General features: G+C 35.9%; 1 protein-coding gene across 1 annotated transcript in view; it reads left to right on the forward strand.

Annotated features, from left to right (window-relative positions):
• The first annotated feature begins 1815 nt into the window (after positions 1-1815).
• Positions 1816-27956, forward strand: part of LOC104084156 (S phase cyclin A-associated protein in the endoplasmic reticulum-like) — a 29797-nt gene continuing 3656 nt past the window's right edge. Inside the window, exons 1-4 of the mRNA XM_009587891.1 lie at positions 1816-1885; positions 5495-5612; positions 12840-12910; positions 17966-18163. Of these exons, the coding sequence (XP_009586186.1) occupies positions 1823-1885; positions 5495-5612; positions 12840-12910; positions 17966-18163 (450 nt within the window). The 5' untranslated portion in view covers positions 1816-1822. The remainder of the gene's footprint in view (positions 1886-5494; positions 5613-12839; positions 12911-17965; positions 18164-27956) is intronic.

Here is a 27956-nt window from a genome sequence, read left to right on the forward strand (position 1 = left end):
TGTCGGATAGGCCTTGCTGTGTGGGTGTGGAGGAGCTTGGCCAGGGCGCCTTGCCGGGCAGCGGGGCTCCGCAGCCCCCGGGTGTGCCCCGCGGCAGCCCTGCCTCAGCCTCGCGGTGAAAGGGGCCTGTCCCTTCCGAATAAGTCTCTTCCCTGTTACTCCCGCCCAAGCCCGCAGTCGTGAACAAAGTCTGTGAGGAAACTTGGAATTGCTCAGTCTGAGGGAGATCCCTGTGCTTGTAAACCTCGCTGTGACTTTGAGTTGCGCAGGTCCACCTTTCTTGTGCTGAGAAAGCTGTGTGTGTGGAAGGGAGAGGCACACCTACTGAGAAAACTCGCTGTAAACTCTTAAAAACTGCCATAAGGTGTATAAGTATTTGCATTTTAAAAACTATTCATGATGTTCGTATGTTAAACTGATGGCCTTCCTTCGCTGTCAGAGAGAAAGTCATGGTTACAAAAGCTGACAGTACAGTAGGTCTTGCAGCGTACACGGGTAGGGTTTGCCTTCTCTACACCTTTTTCTAAATACAGATTCTTATTTCTAAATTATTTCCGAATGCCCTGCAGTACTGGGAAAATGTTTGGGCCCTCAGTTTTATTCCTCAAATATATATGTCAATTTAATGAGCTTTTATTACATCTTAATTATAGTCAAGTGAATTAAGTGGGCAAAAGCACAGTTTTCTAAGATACCTCAGTGTTTGAAGACTCTTCGTGCTAGGCGTATCCTGATGTCTGAAGTGATGCTGAAATACAATCTTACTTTGTTTTCAAAAACTCAGCTTCCTTCAACCAGCTGCATAATGTTTCAGTTTTTGTAAGCTCAGGAGGTTGTCTTAAAGCATACAAACAAGTGCAAATCTTAACAACTGCTTGTTTGTTGACATAGGTTTTAGATATTTACTTTTAGAAAAATGAGCAATTTATGAGGAGTACAAGATGTAATATGAGAATAAGGGGACAGCCCACTTAAAGCAGTATCACTAATGATAAAGACCATCAAAATCCCACTTGGGATCTCAGTAAAGGTTAATCTTGTTCTGTTACCTAATATCTGATAATTTAGAAGCGTCTTTAACTTCTGGTTAATGTCTGATTCTTCAGAAGAATAAGAACTGTTGCAGGAGGGTTTTTGCACTCTAATCAGTAGCTGACTAGATCTTATTTCAATCTTGAAGCCAAGGGTTTAAATTTATTTCAGAATTGTTATCACTGTTCTGCAAATTCTTGATAAACCTATAAATACTTAGTCTCGTGCACTTCTGCATTTGTGGCAATGGTTCTGTAGTTCAAAACTGGATAAAAGTATTCACTTTCTCAGAGTTGACTTCCACAGGAACTGTCACATCTTTTTTTTAAATGAGAACAGGAGTTTTCCATTTTATTTTGCTTCACCACTAATTATCTCATACCGATTTCTTGGTATGTCTCTGATTAATTTTTCTTTTTGAACTAATAACCAACTTGCCCAGTCCTCTATCACAGGAAAGATTATTCTGCTTGCTTTTCACTATTCTAGAGCAGTCCATGCAGTGATTTGTTTTAAAATTTTAGTATTCTTTGTACTGTTTACTATCTTATTACATATACATTTACATTTTTCTGTAGGGTCATTGTCTTTTTGTTTTCTTCTTGGGCCTTTAGCTACTTTTAATAAGGAGCGGCGCAAGCACTTTACAAATAAAACTATCTTCTGAAAACCTTACTGTGTTCATCAGATGTCCATGACATAAATGCTGCTAGACACTAAAATTAATTTTAGAAGCAGTTTAAGTGAAAATGATTAATTGCATTTATTTTGACACAGGTATGAAAACTCAATGGGGTCGTCCAAAAATGTAATAAGTGAGGCTGTTGATGTGGAGGAAGGCTATAACATGATGGTAAGACGTTCAGCTACTATAACTGTGGTAGGATTTTTCCTACTGCAAGAAAAACTAAATTTTCATGTTGGGATTCATTGATAAATCGGTTCATTTGTACCTTCTCTGAAAGTATTGATTCTAGAAACTGAATCAATTTGATTTATTAACGTCGTGATGAAAAACTTTCAAAAATTAATTTTACTGTAGAAGAAATCTGAGTATTTCGTCTGGTTTTGCATCATTTCTAGTTGTGTTAGTATATAGTTTTTTTGGACTTTAAGACATTTTTTTCCAGCTGATTCCCTTTTTAAACTGCTTTCATCCCACCTGTGCTCTAGTGTAAGACCGTAATGTTTGGTTACTAATAGAGTGGTGTTCTTTGAAGTAGCTGAGGTTAGAGCTGAAGTAATTTTCTTTGAGAATGCAATGGATGAAACTGGTGGTTTTGTTTACAGTAATATATTTATGTATACGAACACCATTAAAACAAAAATCCTCATAAAAGGTCTTTTAATATTTATAGCCATGCAAAGAAGCAGTACAGACTAAATCACAAAAATCTGCTATTTAAGGCTAAACAAGTTTGTAGTCACCTTTTTGCCTAACAGATGATTGTATCCACAGCACTTTGAAAAACGTAACTTCTTTGGATAGTTAAGTAGCAAATAGGAGGGATTCAGGTTGAGGAAGCAGTCAAAAACCTGTGTATCGGTATCACTTCACTCATACGAAGGAGGGTATTAAAACTTGCTCTTGATACCCTCTATGGCCTTTGGCACAACAGTTTACACTTCTCTGTGGCTGTATACTTCATTATTGCTAATTGTCCCATTAAGATCTCCTTTAAGGGTTGGTTGTTTTCTTTTGACTGATGTCTAAGTTATGGAGACTAGAATTTTAAGTCAGGCTCTAGTTTTCATGATACAAAGGACTTGGAAATGTCATGTTGAGATACTTCTGCTTTCCTTATGAGCCTTTCTGGCTTGTAAAAAAATAAATAATTTAAAAAGTCAGTTTGGTGTGGAATAATGCAGAGTTTTACACTTACATGGGAGTAATGATGTCCAGAAATAAGGTTGGAAAACAACTGTCTTGGCGGGAATTGTGCAGAAAGGGACCTTGGGATTATAGAAGGTTGTACGTGCAACAAGAGAAACCCTGCTTTTATATTAGGAAGAGTTGGGTCTGCTCTGGCCAGGGGACGGGGATTGGACTAGACCTGCAGAGGTCCCTTCCAGGCTTTGTTATTCTGTGACTGTGTAAGTCGTGCTAATTTATGTGTGGTATGTCATGACATATGTGTTGTGATTATATCATAAGTTATGAAAAGGTAATATCATATTGCAAAAAAACTCCTAGGCATAATTTTGAGATGATTAAATGGGATTATCATTTGTAAGATATGAATAACCTGTCCACCGTGTTTAGCATTGAGAAAGTCTTCACTGAGGTATTTGTATCTGCTTTTGGACGTTGTGTTTCAAAGACAGATGTAAATCGGTTGGAGACAATCTGGAAGAGAAAACCGTAAGTGCTCAGATTCAGAAAACTTGAAACCTGAGATCTGGAAAACATGAGAAAAAACATTAAAGGGTTGGTAAAAAAAAAAAAAAAAAGAATAGGGATGGTGAGCCCGGAAGATAGGAAGGCCAATGAAGGATGAAATGGAACATAACAGCATAAAAAATAATAGGAAGGAAAAAAATTCAAACGGTTTCCAAGTCCTCTGTGTGTGGCAAGAAAGAGTGGGCTTATGCTGTAGGAAAGCTATAGTTAAATATTACGTAGGTTGTGCCAAGTGAACACTGTCTGCTGGTGGAGGATTTGAAAGAAAAGATGCAATAAATGAGGAAAGATTTATTTGTTTACTTATTTCATTTTTGGCAGTTGGGGATGCCATAAATTAGCTTTACTTCCAGCTAAGGTGAGTGTTTGGGTCTTTTTTGAAGATTTGAGAATAAATTAATGCGAAATGCAGCCTGAACATTCTTCTTTTGGTTTAAGACAGACACATTTCAGAGATGATTAAGTTAAAATTATTTGACTCTGTTCTGAAGTAAGCTACCAAAAGTATTTACGTTGGGAGTTTACACAGTAGTTCAAAGTGATTTTAAAACAGTTATATGACACTTGTGGATCTTTAACTCTTAGATCGATGATGGAAAGTGTATCGTTAAGCAACAGGGCATTAAAAACCCAAACCAAACTTGATACAGCAGAAATGGTCACTTGTACTAAAAATTCCTAGCGAGAATAGGCAATTAATTATGTAGAATAAAGATAGACTAGAACCAGTCTAATACAGATCCTGGTTTTTTACGTGCTTTGCTTGGGTTTCTTTGGGCCAAAATATATAATTTGCTCTATTTATTTCATTAGGTTTTCCAAAAGTTCACTTATATAGCAGTGCTCTTTTTTTCTTTGCTTTTATTGTATGACATGGTGATATTTCTAGGTAGGTCTGTGGAGCACTAGATGGCACACTGCGGCTTTGAAACAAGCAATTGAGGACATCTGGATGAGAGAAACCTAAGTTAAATACTGTTACATAAGCATTGAAGTAAAAGCAGTTTCTCATTTGTGTTGCATTTCCTAGCACCTTTATAAATTATAGCCACTCATCTGCTATATTCATTTTTACTGTATTTTCTTTCTGAAGATATACTAGTACTATAAAACAATGTGGGTGCAGGCTTGAGTCATATGATGGTAAGAACAAAAAGAGGAAAAATGCATGTTCTGATTAGCACTATAGAAAATCAGTCTGTTCATGCCTAAAATAATATTTAGATTTATGTAACTGCTTTGTGGTTAGAGATAACTTGGTCAGCAGTTTTGTGCTATCACAGTACATAAATTTATCATTCCAGAATATAGTTTGGCTTTGTTTCAAATTATTTTCCGAGGAATAACTTGATACACTGTAGAAGAGGCAAGATTTTATCTAATTGACATCTGTCAGTTGACACAAATATTTCTTAATCTATTTGGTTTCAAATGTCTTGCAATGGTGTGTTTTGCAAGTGCAAAGAAATATGTTTATTAGGTAAACAAAGCTCATCCTCAGTGTCTCTCATTCTGTCTTTGAACAGTTGCAGCTTTCTAGTGATAACAGCTAACTTTAGTTGCCAGGAAATACTTTCTAGGTTCTCGTCTTCTCAGTGAAAGAGAGGTGGGTTTTTTCATACGTTTCAGATGGTTCCAGTAAATCTCGTGCCTTTCTCCAGGCTCTCTCCAGTCAGCTAACACATATATTTTGGCCTTATGCAGCTTTTATCTTGAATAATTAGTTCTAATTAACACAAGGTAACTAAAACGTTTGTGAAGTTTACTGTGATGCTCTAGCAGTATTGGCAATCAATTAAATGGAGGTTAAAAATGTGTGGTGTAGACATACCCATACTGAGGGCTGGGTCGTAACTCTCATGTCATGTTGATGAGTCAATCTGCTTATCATGCAGAAAAGTGGTTGTGAAAATGAATATGTACACCTGTTTTGGATATTTGAGGAAAATTCAGTACCCGCACACCCCACTTTGGATGGTTTAACCACATACTGGATGAAATTAACATATCAAACCAAAAATTTATATATTTTTTTTCCATCCCTGTATTTCTTGTTTTCAGGCTTCTTTCCAACGCTCTAATAGCCATGACAAAGTGAGGAAAATAGTTGCAGAAGAGGGACGTACAGCAAGGAACCTAATTGCATGGAGCGTTCCACTGGAAAACAAAGAAGATGATGGTATGTATTCAACAGTCTTCCACCAGTTTTTTCCACTTCCATCCCTTTGTACACTGGAGTTGCTCACCTGGAAACATGTTTCTTACATAGGATTTCTCTATTAAAAAAAAAACGGTTATGTTTAGCGTACATAGTATAATTTTAAAGCATTTTTACAAAATGCACTCTGCAGTGCATTTATAAATCACTTTATAAAACCTTCACAGTAACAGATTAAAAACTGTTTTAATTTGGTCTTTAAGCAACATCTAAGACTGTTCTCTCTATCTAGTATAATAATGTTGTCTTAAAATATTGGACTTTGAAAAGGCTGTTAAAAACTGATCTCTTGTAACTTGGGAATTCGGAATTGTAGGGATGGCTTAGAACAATCCAACAAATTGCTCTCTACGCTCAAACAAATAAGTTTGGAAGTTTCTTTTAGTATCATTTCAGTCTGTGGTAAACATCTGTGAAGAATCTTTAAGGGAGGGGATATGTGGGGACAGTTTTCCATAATGCAAGTCCTCAGAACAGTTTTGTTACTGTTGTAATATTCTCTTGCAGTATGATGACTTAAGGAGCCAGGAATTGACTTTAATTTTTATACTGCTCAAGCTGTTCCAGATGTCAGAATGCTGTTTTTGAGGACTTCATCTCAAGTATTTTTGTAGCTCACATGTCCCTGTGGAGGTGCTGCTGCTTTTGAGACTTAGGGAGGAGTATCTAAAAGTAAATTTTGTTGTTTTGCTGTGAGGGTGGTTGAATGCTGGAACACATTGCCTAGAGAAACTGTGGGCAATCTTCATCCTTGGACATGCTCAAAACCTGACTGGACATAGTCAGGGCAGCCTGCTCTAGCTGACCCGGCTTTAGGCTGGGAGGTTGGACTGGATGATCTCTAGAGGTTCTTTCCAACTCAGCTGTTCTGTGATTCTGCCAGTGGAAAAGCTATTTCTATGAACAGTTATGTCTAAGTTATAAGATAATTAACCCTATGTCTGAAGCAAACTGAAGCAAAATCTAAGCTGTATTTGGCTTGCTTTTTGCATTAAGGTGTATTTGTGATTTTTTTTATATTTTTAAAGTTGAAAAGTCTAAAGTGACAAAAGACAATGAGGTGCATGAAAACCTATTTAGATGTTTGTATGTGGACATCTATATAGGATTCATTGAGGAAATTACATTCAGTTCAGGATGCATAGCTGTACCTCTGTTGAACAATGACAAGCAGAATGACAGATAACTTATGTTTATCAGCTAAACATCCTAAACCTAATTACAAATGTCCACATTTACAGGCTTTGGTTTCCAGTTCTGACCCTTTTACTTCAGCATTGTCCCAGCTATCTTAGTACATTTTGTATAGCAGCAGCAGAAAAACACGTACTGTGAATTTTTGTCAGCTGTATGTAAGAAGAGAAAATGGAAATAATTTAAGACTTGAGTATAATCTGACCAATTAGAATGCATACCTCCCAGTTTTGGATCACATGCAGCAACTGCTCAGTTTATTATCATGAATATGTGGATTTTTAAGTGGGCCAGTTCTGTGTTCTGGGAGCTTTGTTTACATCTGTCTCCAGTAGGTGCATTTATCTATTTGCTGGTCTTACAGTTGCCTGCGTGTTCTTGAGTATGTTAGTAGATCCATTAATATTATTGGACTAGTCACATATGTCATTTAAGCAGAATTAGAACTGGGACCTACGTTATTTATAGATTCGGAATTACATTTTTGGGGAAGGTAGTAATATGAATGAGTTTATGCAAAAGGAACATAGAGTATATTTCTAACAGTATTTTTAAACTACTTGTGAGTTGATTCAATTTCTGTTTAGTCTGTTATTTTTCCATACTACCTTGCTTATAATATTATTTTAGAAACTTTCAAGTGAGACTTTTTCCTTAAAAATGAGTGAATGTGAGTTGTAGATGAATGTTTGCTCCAAGTCTAACATTTTCTGCCAAAACATGAAGAATGAATGTAAAAGTTAATTTTTAGCCATTAATAAATAGTTGTTACGTATGATAATTCAAATCCAAGTAGCTGTATTCATTTCCTTCTTTAGGTTGTATTAGCACCATTGTAATTTTTAAACTTTTTGTCACTGGTGCTTTCTTCTTTTTAAAATTTCTTCATTAAATTGTAGGCTGACCTTTTTGCACAATACAAAGAATTTGATGATAATTGCCTGATGGAAAATTTCCCTGTGGAAAGGAACTAATGAAAGTGTGGCAAAGCCAGATCCTTTATCTCCTGACCCTTCTCTTGTCATAGAGGGTATATATGTTGGTGTCAGTGAGCTCTGATTCATTTTATGCTAATCTTTCAATATATATTTTGTCCCTGAGGAATGATACAGCAATATTATGAATTAGGACAGTTCTAGCTCATTCAGGGATTGTGTAAATCAGGCCAAGGGTTCAGGTTGCCTGAGCCAGTGCTGCAGCTCTTCTGCGCAAAGCAGAATTCTGTCTTTGGGCGGTTTCTTCTGCTCGTAATGTTCAGAGGTATTGCTTTGGCAGTAACTGTGTGATTTAACATTTTGTTTTATACACTGTTATTCATTATGAGATTTTTTTTTTCTGCAGAAATAGTGAGGGTATGGGCACTTGCTATTACTAGTCGTAGTGTTATAGAGGGTTGATGAATTAAAATGCTGAATTCATTTTTTCAGTTTGTATCCTTTCTTTTTCTGTTTTCTTTAAAAATTGTGTGCTTGTGTCCTTCTTACCGTTTAAATTTTCCTCTGAAAGACTTCTGTGTTTTATATAGAGGACATGGGTAAAAGAGCAATAATGAAAAGAATTCCGATCAAAACCTTCTAAATCCTTAATGGAAATAAATAGTTGCAGTCAATAAGAAATCTTTCTTCAAGAAGGAGAGAGATTTCTGGAATGGCAGGTGGCACTTCTGTTACATGTTTTGGAGCAGCATGCACCCTTGTTATGTCAGATATGAAATTCTAGTTATGAATACAATTCAATGACATGAAAAAATTCAAAACATGATGGCAATGGTCTAGAAGAGATAGTGACTGTTAACACATTTCAACTATTGAAATTAAAATACTCCTTCACAGAATTCATTAAAATGCAGCAGATTCTGTTGGATAGACTAATTAACAGTACAGTTGACTTTGTGTCCGAGGAGGAGAGTCTTATAACTGTGAAAAATTCACTAGTCTGATACTCTGTCTCCAGAATTAAATTTGCATTCCAAACCTGTGGCCACTGATCGCCTCTTGCAGTCACTTAGATCTTGCCCACCAATGATCTTGGAAAGCTGTGATCATTCTGATAGAGGATTTCAGAATTTTTTCCTTTGTAATTATTTTGTATGCCTAGCGTGAAATTTGAGGCACTGCATGCGGATAAGCACTACACACAAATTTTGTTACAAAATCTAAGCTATGATATTAGTAACAGTTAAAACATCCCAGAGGCTTGACATTTAAATGTTAATAGCAGCCAAGGTACCTTTGGAACTTGAAGAGATGTGTCAAAAAATTGGAAAATCTTGTACTTGTAACTGTTCCCTTCTTATTTCCTATTTGTTTAAAATCGCTTGGGCTCTCGCCATATAAAATTCATTTGTAGATTAAACATTTCAGGATAAGGAAACATATTTTATTGGTTGAAAGATACTTGGCACACTTTGGGGAGCCTGCAGTATAATCTACTCCTCTAGCAAGAGCCTGATGGAGTAAATAGGTTTTGCAGTATGTGATGAAAGTCACGAAACTTGGCTCTTTTTGGCCAAGTAAGGAAGTTGTAAGAATCGTGACTGAAAACATTGTGCACAAGCCCTAGCAACATTGGATCTGATTGTAACTGGCAGAATATAACATGAAGGGAAGGGTATTCTGTAAGGCTCATAAGTTTCAAACCTTGAATTTCACTGAAATGAATGGGAATCCAGTCTAGTGCTGATAGGTGAATACAGGGCCATTATATTCTGGATGAGACAGTGACAGTGATTTGTGAAAGTAATTTTGTGCAAAATATATTGCTGTAATTCAATCTGGAGGTGGAAAAAACATGGAGAATTTTGGTTATACCCATGCTTGAAGGCAGTCATTTCTCCAGATCCTTAGAGTTGTATGGTTAGAAAAATCGTATCTACTACTGCTCTACAAACTAGAAAGACATGGTTTATAATAATACTAGAAACTTCAATATGCTTCTTCAATTAAGGGGTCAAAAATAATCTGTCTCATCTGGTTGCTTCCTCCAGGCAGGTACCTCCACCTTACTTTAAATGAGGTTCAGGCAACCAGGTCTTACCCAAGGCTCATTTTTGCAAAAATGTTTCTTAAGATGGACAACTGCACCAGCTGGGCTAGTGAGATAGATTCTGGAGTACAGACTGGTTATATGTAGCGATGGCACTATAGTGTAGACCGACTGTCTTAACAGGTTTTATAGATAAATGGAAGAAGAGAGGTGACAGAGTAGATTTCTCACACTGTGTATAAGAACTGGAGGAAAACAACAGAATGCTTACCCAGTTGTATCCTCAGATTCATTCAAGGAGATGAAAAGAAATATAATTGAAAATTGTTATTGTTCCCGCTGAAGGTCTGATGATGAACGGTGTCAAAGGCACTGAAACAAGGTATGCAGTTGATCTCTGCCGTAGTGAGAACAGAAATGAGGGCTGCTATTAATTACTAAATTTAAAGGCGATTCCCACATTTCTCATATCAGTAAAGCTATACAAAAGAGAGAGATGAGAGGGATGATTGTTGAGATTGTTAGTATAAAAGATAGATTTTGAAAATAGTTTATCAATGGGGGTTTTTTTTTTTTGGAGATATTAGCACCTTAGCTTTTTGTGACAGGAAGTCTTCTTTAATTACCAGACAAAGAGGAAATGGACTTCAAGTGTAAAATATGACTGTAGCTCCCTGAATGCTTCAAAACTTTGCTACTTTATATATTTCACATTGGCAACTTAATAGCGAATGAGATTATAATCTTTGGTCACTGTTGTTCTTTCCTTAAAGTTCAGTAACGTCCTAGCAGATAATGCCCTTCATATGTCGTTGAGTTCCTATGCATCTCATAGCAATGCTAGTATTGTACAGTTGCATACCAGCGGTCACTGAACATACACATAACCATTGAGCAGTGCTCTTGTGTTGTCGCTACTTGTGAGTATAAAAGGACAAAAGCAGAAAGGAGGACATCTTCTAATAACCAGAGGCATTTATTAGAAGAAAAAAAACTAATAAAGCTCGGAAATGTGGCTGCTGCTGAAAGGCAAAACTTTTTCGCCCATACACCTTAAGAAAAAATTAGTCCCTGCCACGTGTTATTTGCTTTTAAGTTTGCAAAACCTGATATTTACATAAGTTTTGTTTTCTCCAAGTGTCTGCCTTATATAGAAAGTGCCTGAAAACTTGCTTTTGTCTTTACAGGGGACTTGTTCAGACATTTCCCAGTTCTTAGATGATGGATTCGTATTCTGTTTTTTGTAGAATCTAAAGAGACTGCAACTTTTTTGTGTGTTCATCTGCCCTTTTTTAGTTTTAGCATTCCCATATTTGTTTGTAAGCCTTTTCACTATGCAAGTTCTGTATGCCATTGCATTCAAAATCTTGTCTTTGCAGAATGTAAATCATCTCAAAAAAGAGACTTTGGTGATTGAAATATTTCAGTTGTCATAATTCTGACATGGAACTGATCAGCTGTTCAAGCTTTTTAGTGAATAGGAAGTTTTTATGCATATGGTAGCTGAATCAAATTTTTTCCTGAATGCTGCTAAATTGAGTTAAATATATTAATTTGTACCTGTTGTTTTGGCTAACGTAGCATTTTAAGAATGAATTGTCAAGCAAATAATTTTTAATTTGTTTTAAAATTAAAGGCCTTGTTCCCTGGACTAGCCAATGATGCAAACCAGCTGTACAACTGCTTGATTAAGACAGGTTTACAGCTGCTTTACATAACCAGAGCAATGTAAAACAGCTGGACTGTGTTAGGGAATTTGGCCTAAGAACTGTTAAAAACTCAACTGGACAATTTTGAAATTCAAGAATGACCTCCATGGTCTAGGAGGGAACTATATTCAACTAATGCATTTATTTGCTTGGCTTCATGCAGCTAAACAATCTTGAAACTTTTACTTAGATGTAATCTGTGCTAGAGAGTACTCCTGCTGTAGTTAGTATTTTGTCTTACTTGCTTACATTTTTGGTAACTGGATCCTGTGATTTTCATAGAATCATAGAATAGAATCATAGAATAGTTTGGGCTGGAAGGGACCTTTAAAGGTCATCTAGTCCAACCCCCCTGCCGTGGGCAGAGACATCTTCAACTAGATCAGGTTGCTCAGAGCCCTGTCCAACCTGGCCTTGAATGTTTTCACGTTGTGCAAGTTAGATACTAAGTTGGAGGAATAAAACTTTGGGGGAAAAAAAAAAAAATTTTTTTTTTTAAATTACCTCTGAGCAAATCTCAAAGATTAAATGCAAACGTGTCAGGTAGATCTGGGCTAACACAAATTTATCTATGCAAAGGTAACTCTTAATCAGTTAAAATACTGCCACCACCACAGCACTGAGACCTGAAATCAGCCTTTCTGACTGTGGGAATTTAAACTGATTTTGGAGGCATGGTCGCTAAAGTCACTTCATATAAGCAGTGGAGGGAGACAGGTACATTTCAGATCTTAAGGGGACTGACTCATGCTCTGTGAATGTTTTTCTCTCTTCCTTTGGCTACCTAAACATAAGTGAACTAAATCCAGTCCCAAGTTCTGTTTTTCCCCATCTTTTTTGGCAGAAAATACGTAAATCTACTGGTAAGTTGTTTGAACAGTTTGAGAAAAACTATTACATTTGTTTTTCCTGAGGAAGACATTCCTTGTTTTAATTCTGTAATATCTGAGTGAACAGTCATTCAAGAGCAGACTTTTTTAAAATCTATATAAAAAACTGGTATCTCATTTGACATGTAGATTGTAATGATATGATTTTCAGAAGCACTGAGCACTTAAAGGTAGGTTGTCTTTGTTGAATGAAGTCTGTAATTCTTGCCTTTCTTTGTAACTTTTTTCATTTTCTGTGTGTTTTCTGGCATGAACTGTGGAATAGATATTTGGAATATACAATTTTACAAACCTCTTAACTCCTAAATTGTGCTTATATCAGTACATTGTAAGATGGGATATGTGCATTTTAGAGTGCTCTATCTAACTAAAATCGTTATCGTTGATTAAAACGGTTGCTTCTCCCCCAGGAAAATCAAAATGGCAAGCTGGTGGAAAAACAAAGAGGGTGACTCAAGGAACACACAAGACTGCAAAACAGGTATCTGCTCTTTTTTTACTTTTGGTTATGACGTAAAATTTACAACATAAAAATGTTTTGTGATATCACTGATAAATTATTGGCTGAATAATACATATATAAAACTGTGCACACATTGTATTTTTAAAGCATGCAAGTTTCAAAGTCAAGTATTCAGAAGTTAAAAAAATGCCAGAATGTAGGTTATCTTCCTCAGCCTTTACTTTTGTCATTTCCGAACCTCTGGACGCATGACTTTTTGGCATTAAAGTTGTTTTAAGGGAAGGTGCTGTTCAAAAATAAAACCATACAGGTTATTCTTCCTATAAGCATGCTACTTATACAAAGGCTACCTTTCTGCCCAGTTTCTAATTTAAGGAAATGCTTTATTTCCTGACCTCATGTATTAATGGCTAAAGAATTTTGGTTTAAAATTTCAACGTATTTTATTTTGGAAAAATTAGTCCAGGTGAGTAAAATTTCTGAGAGTTACGACTGGAAAGCAAGTCCGAATGAGAAGTGTCAAGAAGAAACTGCTCTTATTTTTATGCATGTTTTCTCTATGTGAGTGACAATCTTTATTACATTAATAAAGTAATACCTCAATCTTTCCTCACGTTTAATATTTAATGTTTTTAATGGTTGCTTTTCTTTGATTAATGGATTTAGCTATTAATATGGCTTTAGCCATTTAGTATTTTGAGACAGTCTGTCAGATTTTGATAATATGGCATATGGAAGATGTTATTTTTTTGGAAAAAAGACTGCTTCCATAGAGAGGTACTTGCATATTTAAAACATAGGCATGTTATTTTCCTAATTTGGTTTAGCAGCTATTAAGCTTGTGTTCTCTCTTCACGTACTAGTATGTCACGAACACTGTGTATCCTGGTTTTCTTGTTCTGTGAAGGTGGAGTTTTATTGATGTAGTTGGGGCTCCCTGTAAGGGTTTACCCTCAGAACTTTTTGGGTAAGAGTAATGTGCTAAATAGTTTGGGTTCTGTCTATTTTAGTCACTTGGAATTATGTAAACAGTGGGTTTTCAGAAGAATACTTGATTGTTATTCAGTGGCTCTGTGTGGGATGGCTATACTAAAACTATATTGTAGAAACATAGTGCATTCCTAGTGGGTACAAGTAAGGTTTGAAATGGACTGCTGAATGTCTGTGCATCTTGGCACTTCAGTTTGGCATTCAGCACCTTTATTTCTACTGCATTTCAGACACTGGATACTGCTGTAAATTGGTGGCTTTTTTGTTACTTTTGTTGAGCCTTCAGTTTTAATTTTCCTTTACATATAAATGGGCCACTAATCTCAAGAAAATAAACTTACAAGAACTCTTTTCATATGATCTTATCAACCTCGTCTTCCTCTCAGTAGGGTGCTGGCAAATCTGCATTCAATAAATTTTGGCATCCTGAAAATAAATACACACTTCATACTTTCCAGAACTCCAAGGCAAGTTACTGAAACTATTTGGGGGACAAAAAAAAGAGATTCAGTTTTAACGTCATTTTCATCATCCACGCTGAGTTACTTGAGATGTAAGGAGGAGTATTGCCATGTTTCTTAACTTCAAAGGCACAAAAACTTTACCTTTTCTGCAGTTGAAGATTTGAACTATCACTACAAGTGAGGTAAATGAAGTAGCCCCTCTGAATCTTTGCCATTCTTGTGTTGGTTTTGTTGTTCTAGTGAGGACAAGCTTCAGTGTAGGCCTGCTAGATCATGTCTATATAAGCCATCAGCACATTTTGGGTAAACATGCATATTATTTGAGGGTCAGGGAGAGGCCAAGGCAAGCTATTTTTTGGTGTGTTTGTAAACCCTGTGATTGATTTTTTTTGTAATGTCCAACGGTCTGCAAAGTTGTTGAACATGGATTAAATTTTGGATAAGTGTATTGTCAAAGGCTAGTAGATCTGAGATCACTTAGAAGATTCAAAAATAAGTACTTATATCCAGTTAAGAATGATGTGTAGAAGTTTGCAGGATTGGAGATTTAGAACTCTGCTCAGAAAAAACTTAATCGTATATGCTTGTGTCTTGTCAGTGGAAAGAGGCCTATGCCTCAACTACTAACCAAAGTGAAAAATCTGCTAAGAGTTAGTTGGAAGCACTAGGCACAAGGATGTAGTTGAAGTTTTTGTGGCTTGGGTATAGCTCCATATTGGTGAAGATGTAGGATCGTTGCCTTATCTTTCTTCAGACTACACTGTTAGAAATGTTTTGTCCTGTGCCCATATGTCCTGTTCCCTCTGAATACCCTCCCTCTGAGAGATCGAGAGATGATAATCTCTGGAAATTTAGTTTCACTGTTGTGTCACTCTCAACCTGAGCACGACACTAAAAAATATGATCTGGTCAAAAGTACATCCTTCTAATAAATACTGTTTAATTAACACTTAATTCCAGGAAGGTTGAATAAGAAAGCTATAGCTGTACATCAGCACAGAAACTACAGTCTTGAAAAGTCTGTACCTAATCCAGCATTTCTTGTTTTTCACAGTGAAAGGTTAGTTTGATTCATTAGAAAATTTACTTAAGAAGCTTACAGGTAAAGACTCTGCTGAAGAATATACAGATTAACTCAGAAATCCTGGTAATTTTTTGGTGCTTGTGTTAAACATTTTTACAGAATACAGCAGTCTGTATAAAATATTAGTAGTATCTTTATATTAAAAGTAGTCTTTGCTGCAACTATTAACTGTAAGTGAGTACTGGCTTTCATTTCAGTAAAGTTGATGCCAGTCAAACTTGATTAAGTTTGAAAATAGCTTGCTGAGTTTGATGTTTTTTCATGGAATTTCTGAGGACTGAAGTGCCAGGCATGGGACACGATTTGGGTTCTTCTCTGAAAATTGACTTCTGTTTCCTTGAGGGCAGATACCAGGCTGTGACATATTCAAATGTACAGTGTCAGAGCTGACTTGTATCAGGAACTTAAAATATATTTCTATTAACTAACAGCCAACTTAATGCTTACCTGCTTGTGTGATTGTGTTTACAAGAAATTCGGTAGCTTAGGGATTTGCACGCTTTCAAAGGTGTTCTACTGGAATATGAGTAACTGTAAATGTTGCTTAGGTTTTACTTAGACACTGGAAATCTGCTTACAGGGGTAATAATGGAACTGCTACAACTTACTATAGTTAATATAGTTCAACATGCTGTTTTCCTAAGTAAAATATGGCTGACATAAGAAAGATGATAAATGGATGCCAAATATAGTAGATGAATAACATTTATTGCTAAATATCAAAACATATTCCATGACGCTGCCTTAAAGATACATTTGAAAATGTATCTTTCAAATAGTGGAAGTTATGCATGGTTCCCGTTCCAAAACAACTGATCCTTTGTATCAACAATATTAGCTGAATGAGTAGAAACCTAATCGCTTTACCAAGGTCGCATTTTATATGTACAGGCAGCAAAAGGTAACACTGTTATTTATGATTCTGTAGTTAAGGTTGTATCATTATAAACTGTATTTTAAAGGAGCTGTAAATTAGCCAGTATGAGCTTTCCTTTAAAGGTTTATATACAAGGCCTCAGCTAAGGAGCATCTTTTCTCCAAGCTATTCTTTAAGAGGTGACTTTTATGTCATAGAAGAAAAAATATGAAATACTCTGACATATGAAACCCTTCTGAAATTCTTGTTCGTTGGTTGTTTGACATGCATCTTTTCTGAACTCGTGCATACATTAGCTGGGGTTCATCTGGAGTACACTTAGAGCTCTTGGAGATATATGTAAGGGTAGCAGAGATGTTAGTATGACTGTAGTAAATCAGGTTCCTATTCTTCCCCTTTTTACGGAAAAATTAGAATCTGAAGACAAACACAGGTGAGAGCATAACCATTTTGATAGCCCTGTGTCTACCTCCCTAACTACAAAGCGGAATTTGCTGTGTTTAATGCTGTGTGGTACAGGTAGTCAGAACACTGGGGGGAATAAGCAGACTGGCACCCAGAGAGAGAGGCTACAGAAGAAAGAGAGCGCTGGAATTTACTAGGTAGTTTGGCAGTTCTGTCTTCGTGTCAGGGTTCAGTTTTCTTGTAATGGGAAGCTGTGTTTATGCTGTGAATTTATCAGACAAGGCCCCTAAAATCTGGAGAAGAAAGGTATTTATATTCTTAAATACAGTGATTGAAGAATCGTCGTGATTCCTGTCTGTGCCAGCATTTGTGAAGACAGTTGGATGTTCTCCCTCTGCTCCCATCAGATTTAGCATATTGGCAGTTCTCTGCATCTGTGCAGCAAAGCAGTACTAGATCAATTAGCCCGCATATTAACACTAAAAATCAAACAACAGATTTGTCGTAGTTAAAGCTGTTAAATTACAACTCAAAACAGCATGAGGATGCTTTCAGAGTTGGTGTAAGTAGGAGCAACTTGATTCATTGGCACAGCACTTACATTGGGTTGAATTGAGCTTGCAATGTTAACAATATGGTGAGTGGAAATCTTAGTACAAGTAGTCTTCTAAGTTGTGAAAGCTTCCTTTTGTAACTAATTCAGTGCTTGCTGGCATCTCCTCTGCAGTGTAGCCATAACATATCGATCAAAGGGCTAGCCACATCAGCATTTCACTGACATTAATGCTCATATATTAGAATGAGGGTTTAAAAACAATAGTCGTATGTAATGTCTTGGTAATAGAATTTAACTGCAATGGAATATTGCTGGTGTGATTATTAGTAAAATGTTGTTTTCATCTCTGGATACACATACTTGTCAGAATAAGTAATACAGGATATGTAATTAGAAAATGTAGCTTTCCAATGTGCTAAGAGACAGAATATCTTGTACTGTTGTACAATATGAATGTTGGTTTATAAAGGTCAAAGGAACAGAATCTAGTTCTACATAGCTGCTGAATATATTTAAGGTAAGAAAGTGTGTTTTTAAAAAACTCAAGTCAGTGGGGTGATGTAGTCTTCTTCAGTGAAAAATTTCTTGTTTACAAATGTTTGAGTATGTTGAAAAAATGTGTGTGGCACAGAAGCCCTTACCCCTTACCATACTTCTGTTTGTTGTTTTCTTTTTCCATTGTATCTTGTTTTTTCAGAGCACTAACCTAGACTGTAAATTAACATCAGCAGCAGCTGGAGATAAAAACTTTGACAAAAGCCCAACAAAAACAAGACAGCCTCGAAAAGTTGATCTGCGAGCTCGATACTGGGCATTTCTTTTTGACAATCTCAGACGGGCAGTTGATGAAATCTATGTTACCTGTGAATCGGATCAGAGTGTAGTAGAATGCAAGGTAAGTCTTCAGCTGTTTTTTGCCTGTTATCACATGGCTCTTAACGTGGTTTTTTTATACTGTACAAAAAAGCCAAAAGAGTAATCAGAGCTTCAGAAACATGTTACTTTTTGATTTGTATTTAGTGAAGGCTTGTAAATAGGAAAACTGATGGCATATGTATTCAGATTTAAGAAGATGCTTTCATCTTAGACAGTGACTAATTTTTGAAGTGTATAAAACTTGTAGCGATGTACATAATGTTATTAGATCTCAGTTTTTTGATGAAATCAGTTTTTGCTTATTGAGTTCTGATTTTGCTGGATTTCCTGACTGAACACTGATTTTCCCCCCGTCCCGTAATGTTCTTTACTGTAGGTGGCACTGTTGTGATTCAGCCTTTTTCACATTTGTTTCCTGTTAAGTGGCATAATTATACATTGCTTCCTTTTTGCAGTGGTAGTTATCACTCTTGTAATTCTCTCTGGGGTGTTAAGAAAGTGATTGGTGGTCAAGCGTAAACAATGTCTGGTGGGGATGTCACTGAAAGGTGCACTTCCTAAATGAATAACCTGTGTTTGTAATAGCTTGTGCATCTGTTTAAGTTTTTTGATGATTTTCTAATAGGTCCATGGAAAGACCCTTATCATTTAATAAAAATCACTCATTCTTTAGAAATGAATTTATTGCAAGCATTAAGAGAAGCCAGAAGAATACATTATAAAAGAAATGTTAAAGATACGACTTCTGTTTTCATATTAAACATGGCTGAAAACTCAACACATTCTGGAAATGATTATCTAATCACCGTAAAAAAATTACATCTATCAATTTAAGTATACTTTTTTTTCTTATCATATGCATCTAGTTCTCTGTAATCAGACACGGCCAAATTGACTTTGAGATTAGCGTACAAATACATTTCATTGAAAGCAGGTTTGAAAACTGAACAGTAGCTAGAGGCTTCCAAATCGCTGGTTGGTCTAACACAATTTAACATTTTGTTACTGAACTGTCTTCCTGCTCAGGAAACTTCTCTGGAGAATTTTTTGGTTTAAGAAAATCAGTCAGCCTTGCATTGTAATTAGATTACCATTTTAAACTTTTGTGACTGTGACTGAAAGAACAGAAGCGTATTTGTATCATTATCACATATTTTTGGGGTTAGATATCATTCAGCATTTTAATCACGCTACTTGATCTGTTCTTGGATGGAGATACTACATAGCCTAAGTGAAAAGTCTTCATTTTAGTAGATGCTTGACAATGATGTATGTATCTGTGTGTATCAGATAACTTGTTTGCAAAACAGGATTGGAAAAAACCAAAAGTGTGTAAACAAGGGAGTCCAATGCCATTTATTGTAAAACTTATGTAACATTCATGTGGCATTTACCTTTTAAAAGGTCTTTTCTTCTCAGCACAAAAAAGTGCCTTACCTGAGTAGCAGGAATATACGTTTGTGCTATGGTATTTTGTTTGTGAAATTTTCTTTTCAAGGTTACTGTTAAATGATGATTATTACTCTTTTGATAAATTACTAAAATTCCTGTTAAATAAGCTATGAAGTATAGAACTGTTGAGTCTTGCAAATTATTTTTACTAATAAGGTTTCACTTTTATCAATTCTATTGATTGTCATTATTTATTTTGGGTTGTTGTTGACAGATACAGTCCAGTTTCTACCAGAGGTGAAGCTGTCAATGTGTTCTAGCTAACCACGTACCGCAGAATATCTTAACTGCTGTCTTTTGAAGCGAGTGCTTCACATAACGCGTAATAGATAGGCATGTAACATTTTTGGTACTACATACATAGGCTTCAATTAGGGAGTGATCAAACTCATCAATAAGCGGAGGTATGTTTTAATTTTGGATGGAATATTAGTGATAACAAACAACAGATCCTTGTGGAAACCGCGACTCCTCCTCACCTCTGATCCTGAAAAGCTAGTGCTTGCTGTCCTCCATCAACTGAAATACCTTGTATAAGTGCAGCTTTCATATTATGGAATATATAGAAAGTGTTTACTGTAGTACCTCAACCTTTTAGGAGTTCATATATTAAAATCATGATCTAGACTCAAGAGTTCAGTTGGCAAATGATATTTGAAGAACACTCGTGACATTGTTTAAAGAATTCATGTAGCTTAGTAGAAGGCCTATGTACTGCCTTAAAAATATCTTAACTCAGTCTTTAGTTTGATCATTACAATTTGCCTCATTACAATGTGACTCAGTTCAGGTAAATAGTCATCATCTGAGTATCTAAAACACTTGTTTTATTGCCTTGGCTTTGGTAGTCCTATATATGTTGTTATCATGTTACCCCCAAGCACCAAGTTTCATACTTTGTAGTGACTGTTCTGATCCTGCCTGATCAGATCTTGCAAGATCTCTGGTCGTGCCTTTTCTTGCTACCTGAAAACATTAAAGCAATGAACAGAATCTAGATTCTCTGGTTTTTATCAGCTTTGGTGTCCACTCTTGCAGGAAAGATGGCTGTAGCAAGGTTCTGCGTGTTATTCCAGGGACGGCTCCAACCACTTGAATGTGCAGAATTGGGAGGAGGCAAAGCGATTTTATGCCTCTGAATGAGGCATATGTGAATAATGGCATAATAATGAGGCATAATATGAATTCTGTGTGGTCTAACGAGGTATCTCCCTAACTCTGCTATCGTCGGTAGAATACCGATAATGCAGATGTGGCATGGCAAAATATGTTAAGCTTCATTGGCAGGAAAATAATGTCTATAATGTGTGTAATCCTTTTCTTAGGCTTTTGGACGGATGAGGCCAGGTTTAATGCAGTCATACCATGTGTCTTGTCTGTCCTTGTATATCCATGATTTTCTGTCATCCCTGCCATAACTTCTAATATCAGTGGACCAATTTAAATTAATTTAGTCATTATAGATTTCATGAGAGTAGGTGACTAGCTTGGAAGAAGACATCCTGTTAAGGTTCACATTGCAGAAAAAACTGCCACTCAGTGTTTATTAGACACCAGGGAATTCAGAGGGAGAACAAGAGAACATGAATGCATCAACTGAGGGAAGAGGGATTGTGTGTGGTTGGTTTTTGTTTTGTTGGGGTGTTTTTTTTTTTTTTTTAAATAAGAATTAATTGAAGTGCATGTCATTATGTCATTTTAGGCACCAGAGAGACCAGTAAGGAGATAATGGGAAAACAGGCTCCACTAGATCCACAGTTTGCAGAACCACTTAAGCTTTTTTTGCTTGGTGGTGTATTGGGGGAGTGGGGGGGGTTGTCTGTTTGTTGGTCTGTATTTTTCTTTCTCTTTGGGCAGGAGGAGTTCAGCTAATTCTTACGCTTTTTCCATTTTTATGTATGGCAGTACTGGTCTTCTGAATATTTTAATTTTAAGATGAAAATTCCATTTATAATAAACTTTTACTAAAGCTCATTCTAATAATGAGAATGGATTAGCTTAATTTTTATGCTGTTTTTTGGAAACTTCTTATACTACATAGAAAAGTATCTAGTGGTTAAAATATTACACGAGATACCAACAGACACATCAGCTCAGCTGAAAATGGATTAATGTATTTCTGCCATGCCTAAAGAATCAAGATGATTTTGATAAATGAGAATTTCCTATTGACACCTTTTCCTGTTTACTTTCCAAACTCATTTGACAGAATATCTTGTCAACTCTCTTCATGAAGTACCATTTTTATTTTTACTACTAGACATATGTGGGAAACAATATTACATAAGGAACCAAAATGGTTAAACTATTAATCTTTCCTTCTTTGTTTTTTTAAGTAGGATTTTGAAAAATCCTTTTTATGAAGATAAATTCATGTTATCAAAAACTTCCTTAATTTCAAGTTTTTAAGTGATACCTCATCAAACTTGTGTCTTGGTCAAATGGGTATGTGCTGTTCTATTTAAACATTCTAGTTGTATAAAGATTGTCTTAAAAGAAGACCCATGTAAAAATGAAATGTGACAACTTCTGGCATTTAAAACCTTCAGAGTAACCCGGTATAAAAGTGTTTATTTTTTATTTGGTACCTTTTGCTCTCTTGTAGTCTTACAAGTTGGTATAGTTTTATTGATTACGTTGTCACTGAAGATAATGTTTGATGCTCCCAAATCGGAAAGGGCTCTAGTGGCTGGTTGTGGTTGAAACTGCAGACGGAAGGGCTGTGGTAAGGCACAAACAGTGGAAATGTGTGTAAGAGGATCAGTGGTTGTGTATATTTTCTCTCAGCTTTCGGCACTGCTGAAGTTGGTATTTTGCTATTGATTTGGAATTGAGAATTCTCAAATCATGTATATAGGTACATAGATATGGCTTTGATGCTTCATATATAAAGATATAATGAACATGGTTGAATTATTTCTAAAATAAATAAAGGGTTCTCAAGTTTAAGCATCATCTTACTGTACATAAATCAGTTTGTGCAATAGTGATAGAGATTAGATATATTCTAATAGATTTGGCTATAACCTTCAACATTTCAAAATGCAAATTTTATGTTCTATACATTAGCTGGGTTTCTCTGTGTCTAATGTTAATATGAATGTTTTACTACCTAGTATTTTCTAGGTTTGGATGACAAGCTTAGGTAGAAAAGAATTAGTAATGCCTTTAAATCTCTTTCTGTATGCTAAAAGGTATTAAACCCGAAATTATTTGTGGATGGAGGAAGGCAGATTTTGTAGTCAATTTTGGACAAGGGAATTTTGGTTAATGCAACAGAGAAATGCGTCCTCCGCTGCTATTCTTTTATGGTCTTCAGGTGTCACAGCAACTGAGTTTTTATAGATATCTGTATACACACACACACACACACACACACATATATAAAAATAAATAAAACCCCCACATCACACCCGTATATAAAACTCTTATTGATAGGGTTTGAGCAACTGGATCCAGCAGCTAAGGATACAGTAAGTCTTCAAGAATCTCAAAGTACTTTAAATTTAATCATTGGAATTTTTTCCTCCTAGGATGAATTAATGGCTTCAGCTGTTTTTTTCCTTTCAAAAAAGCTGAATTTTATTATGTAAAAATTTAGTTGTATGTTCTTTTTAAGTTGCTGTTTAGCATTACTTAATGCCTATACAAACTTTTGTCTTTCCACCTAGCATTACTTATTATATTTTTATAAGGTTTGGTAAGGGTAGCTTCTGTCCTTGTTTCTAATACTTACAGATACATTCTTAAATCAGTCTACCTTGAGAGTAGTTCAGTGAAAACAGTTTCATTCTTATTCCCTCTTACAAAATGGAAAATTCAGCAATGAAGTTCTGTTGTTCTGATTCTCACAGACAGCACAAGATTCTCTAAAGAGGTGGGAAAAGCCTTTCCCTTAAAAGACTTGACATGTTGCATGATGTTATGTGAAAGAACCAGCTGAAACAACTTTAATTAAGGCCTTCCAGTCAGGGTGATATCTGTGAGAGAGTTAGGGTTGATTGAAGACCTCCCAGAAGGAGAGAGGAACTTACTTCATTAGGGTCTCTTGCTGAGAATGCCTTGTGAGGGCTGGTTTTGGTTCCGGGTATGCTAATTCTAATGATTTCAATCTATGCATGCAGACTGAGACCCATGGTCATCCACGCTGATTATTACTGGCTTTTAAGACAGCCAAGAAAGTAAAACTGTTTCTAAATGTGTTGGAGCTGAAGGTATTAAAAAACAGATTTTCCTAAATTCAGTGAAAAGGAAATCTGCTATAATCACTATAATGGTCAACTTGAAACAAAAAGGATCTTGATTCTGTTTTCACTGATAAGAGCCAGTTCAACTCTGTCCATTTTACTTTTTTTGGAGGATAAGTTTTGATTCCTCCCCCCTCCACCCCCCCACCCCATACTTTGCAATTTTACAAATACGAAAAGTGCCTGGTTCCAGGGAGGAAAAAATACAGAATCAGGGTTTGATACTTAAGGCTTTTTGGGAGAGATAATTTGTTATATGTGAATTTAACTTCTTTACTTGTAGTGCTACAAATGCTAAGAAAGGTATCCCAAGAAGACTTACGAAGTTATTTCATTCCTCCACACAGGCCTCCTGGATTCCTGTGGGTGAAAAAAATTTTGGCTTTCCAAAGGAATTAAAAAAAAAAACCAAACAAAAAAACCCCAAACCCACCTCAAACTGCAAAATCTGTGTTTTTTAATTAAGGTTTGTTCAGCATCTTTTGCTTTTTACACCTAAATTCTTTGAATTGCTAATTATTTCCCCACTAGAGTCCTCTATTAAGTGTGTTTCTGTCAAATTTGTAACCATTTTGACCATTAACTTAATACCTTGTTCTACTGATGTCTTCATTCGTTGAACTTCTAGAATATTTCCAGGTAGAAGGAGAATTTCAGCATGAAATGAACTCTATTCTGTATGATTGAATCTATTTTCTTTTCATTCAGTAAAACCGAGGTGATTATGAGTTTCCCTGAAAGCCTAAACCAATGATTTACATATTAGAACATATATAATTCTTTTTCTGTGTTTGTCACAAGACAGTCTTTCAGATCAATAGGGTTTTATGGAATATATATTCAAATTGTTTGAGAAGGTCTAATTCTGCAGGTGGAATATGTCAGAAGTATGTTAGGCTGCCACTTACCACTCAGTTATAAAAAAATACGTCTTCTGTTTTTGAATTTGGAGTTATTTAGGAAGATTATGTTTACGTCTCTTTCTAAATAAATAGCCTGTGGCTGTATTGTGACAGTCAATGCCAAGTGAAAATCTTTTGTGAGCATTCCTCCAGCCTCTTTTTGGACATTTACATTTTCATTGTTGTCGTCTTCCAGAGGTGAACCAAAATCATTGAAGGCAACAGTGAAGGACAGGAAAATGGGGTAATGATTGGGCATTCAGTCTGACAGATGGAAATGGATGGGATCTTTCAGAATGGTAATCTATTCTAAAAAGCCAGCTACTGAAAAGCCGGCTTCCCTTCTGGTTGGCAATCTGGATAATTCTATTCTTGCCTGTCCATCCTTTGCATCATATATATATTTGCTTTTTTTTTGTGTAAATAAATTGTGTGATTGAGTTCCTGCATGTGCCCCCTGGCTGCTACATTCATTCTTATAGAGAAAATTTACTTTGATAACGGTTATGCTTCTCAGGAGCACATCCTTGGCAGACAGAGGATTATGGCTGTCATGTTATAGTTGAATCAATGAGGAACAAACTGAGGCCAGATATGGTGCATTGCACATTTGGATCCAAGAAGCCATATGTCTCTGCAGCTTTACTCTCTAGAGTTTGCTGCTTAGTGGCTTCTGCAGGGCTGGTGTGAGAGCATTTAAAAAGGCATACCAATTGGGAGAGCTTTAGTTACTGGAAAATTACTCTGTTTTTCTCTTCCCTGCATCTGTTTCAGAGTCTTTTCTTTTTACTGTTATCTGCCATGTACTGAAGTTGGTATAATGAGAGTCCTTTGGCTGGAGGAGCTGCTTCCTTTCATCTTCTCCCAAAGTTTTAAGAACCACTTTGGCAATCATCTTTGTTTAACCTAACGCCAGAGCTGGCTTTACGTGTTCGTAATTCAACTGTATGAAAAAGGCTACAAGGAGTTTTTTGAAGTAATTTTTGTGTCAAATTACTGAAACACTTGGTTAACCTCAAAAACATAAATTTAAAGAAAGAAAGAAGGAACTTGGGTTGCCTGCTAAAAATGTACTCCAGTACAAGAAAATGGAGTTTATTTTGGTAAATATATAATCCAAAATATTTGGTATAGATAATGAAACAATATAAAGCATGCATAGCTTGTAAAATAAAACACACATTTCTAGCCTTGAGAATAAGCTGAAGTCCGGATGTGGTGACTGAGTTAATTTCTCTAACACGCGTTCTGCTATTTTGAATTGTACGATCTTCCATGCTTCCTTGTTTCCCTCCTTGTTTGAGAATGGAAGAATAAATGGAGAAGACGATGTTTCAAAGCTGTTATGTGATTTCCAAACAAAGTGAACTTCTGTTTTTAAAGATTATAATAGGCCTATCTAGGACCCAAGTCAAGATTCTCTTGATTCAGGGATATAGGATTATTCTGATGTAGCTACTCTATGTATTAGAGGTCCTTCTTGATTACAAAGTAATTAATACGATTATTAAATCCAATTGAAGAGACCAGAAGTACAACTTTAAGATAAATATATACATAGAAACCAAAGTAATGATTGAGAGCTGGAGAAAAGAAGTAAAAGCACAAAAAAAGCTTTTTGACGTACGGGACTATTGATCAGAGAATTGAACAGAGGGGAGAAAGAAACAGGAGCTATATTGTGAGTGGTTTTAGTTTTATGTCACAGATTTTCCTTTAAGGGTTGTTTTTTAACAGTATTGCTTTCTTTTTTAGTTTGAACTGGCCCTTTAAAAATCATATGGGATGGATATGACCTTGAAAAATAATGGGATTTAAAATTGTTTTGACTCTAGTGCAGCCATAGTCTACCCCATAAAGGTTCCTTTTTGTCAGCACCTTCTCAAGTCGTACAAGTTTCCACTGCTTCAGCACCACAGGGTATATCTGCTACACTCGGTACCGTAGGTGAGCTGGAGAGCTGTATTGATGTCCAAGACCCCAGAGCCCTGCACGCCAGTATTGTGTGTCAGTAGGACAAAGGGATGGCGCCAACCGTCCTGCTGTACGCGCCAGTAACTAGAATTAATTACAAACCAATCGAATCCGTTGCAGCCAATTGGTAAACTAATTGGTAATTTTAGCTGTACATCTATATGTAGTTATCTGGATGCCTGTAACGGCGCTTTCAGAGCCACTTTTGTTCTGCTTCATCCTGCTTGACAAAATGGCCCTCATAGCTTTAGGGAGAAAGATGTGCATCAGTGAATATGGGGCCGCTCCAGCTGCTTGTCTTGTTTGTATTCCCTTGTTCGTAAAACATGACTCGGGTTACAGCTGCATGGTTCTGCTCTGATCATTTCTGATAATGTATAGCTAAACATTCCTTAAAATAGGTTAAGCCATTTATTGTATTTTTTTTCCTATGCCAAGTAACTTCAGAAATATAACTCATATTCAGATTGATTCCTTTTTTTTTTGTGAGGAATATCTCAGTGGCAGGCTTGAAAAGTAAATGATTCAGAATTAAATTTTGCTTTCTATGCTCTTATTGTTAGTAACAGTCAGCACAACTTAGTATGGGCTAACCTAAATGGATGTGAATTGAATTAGAAAGCTGAAATTTTATTAGTGAAACTGAAAAAAGAACTGGCTAAAATACTTGACTTGTTCATTTCTTGTAGCAGACTTTACTTAGGAATTATTGTGGTGCTGTAAACCAACTGCCTTGTAAGAAAGATTTTTGTTAGCTTTTTTTGTGGAGTATTTCAAAACAAAGAACAACTTTTACATCAGCAGTGGTATTCTGTTTGATTTCCCTTGTGTTTGACTTTCTTGTGACTTCTCCCATATAACAACCAGCATATGCTCTAGATCTGTCATACGTACTAGTTGAAAGGATACTTACGTGAAAACTGAAGCTGAATTTCGAACTTGCATTTGTGTTAAAATGAATAATCATCTATATAATTTTATATGAAAAAGTATTTTGCATACATTAGAGGTCCTTTTTCTATTGAAAGGACAATTAAAAGTAAAGGTGAATGGGACATGATGTTACAAAAATGTGCATTAGCTGTACTGTAGTAGAGTGGTTTTACTGTTTTCAGTGCTAAAAGTTTTACTGTTAAAATTTGTAGTTATACACTTAGTAACCAATACATTTTCGTTTGTAATTGTTCCCAAAATATTTCTAAGTAATAATTACTTGCTTTGAGCAGAAAATTTCCCT

This window comes from Fulmarus glacialis, unplaced genomic scaffold (assembly GCF_000690835.1).
Source record: "Fulmarus glacialis isolate BGI_N327 unplaced genomic scaffold, ASM69083v1 scaffold14991, whole genome shotgun sequence".
NCBI lineage: Eukaryota > Metazoa > Chordata > Aves > Procellariiformes > Procellariidae > Fulmarus > Fulmarus glacialis.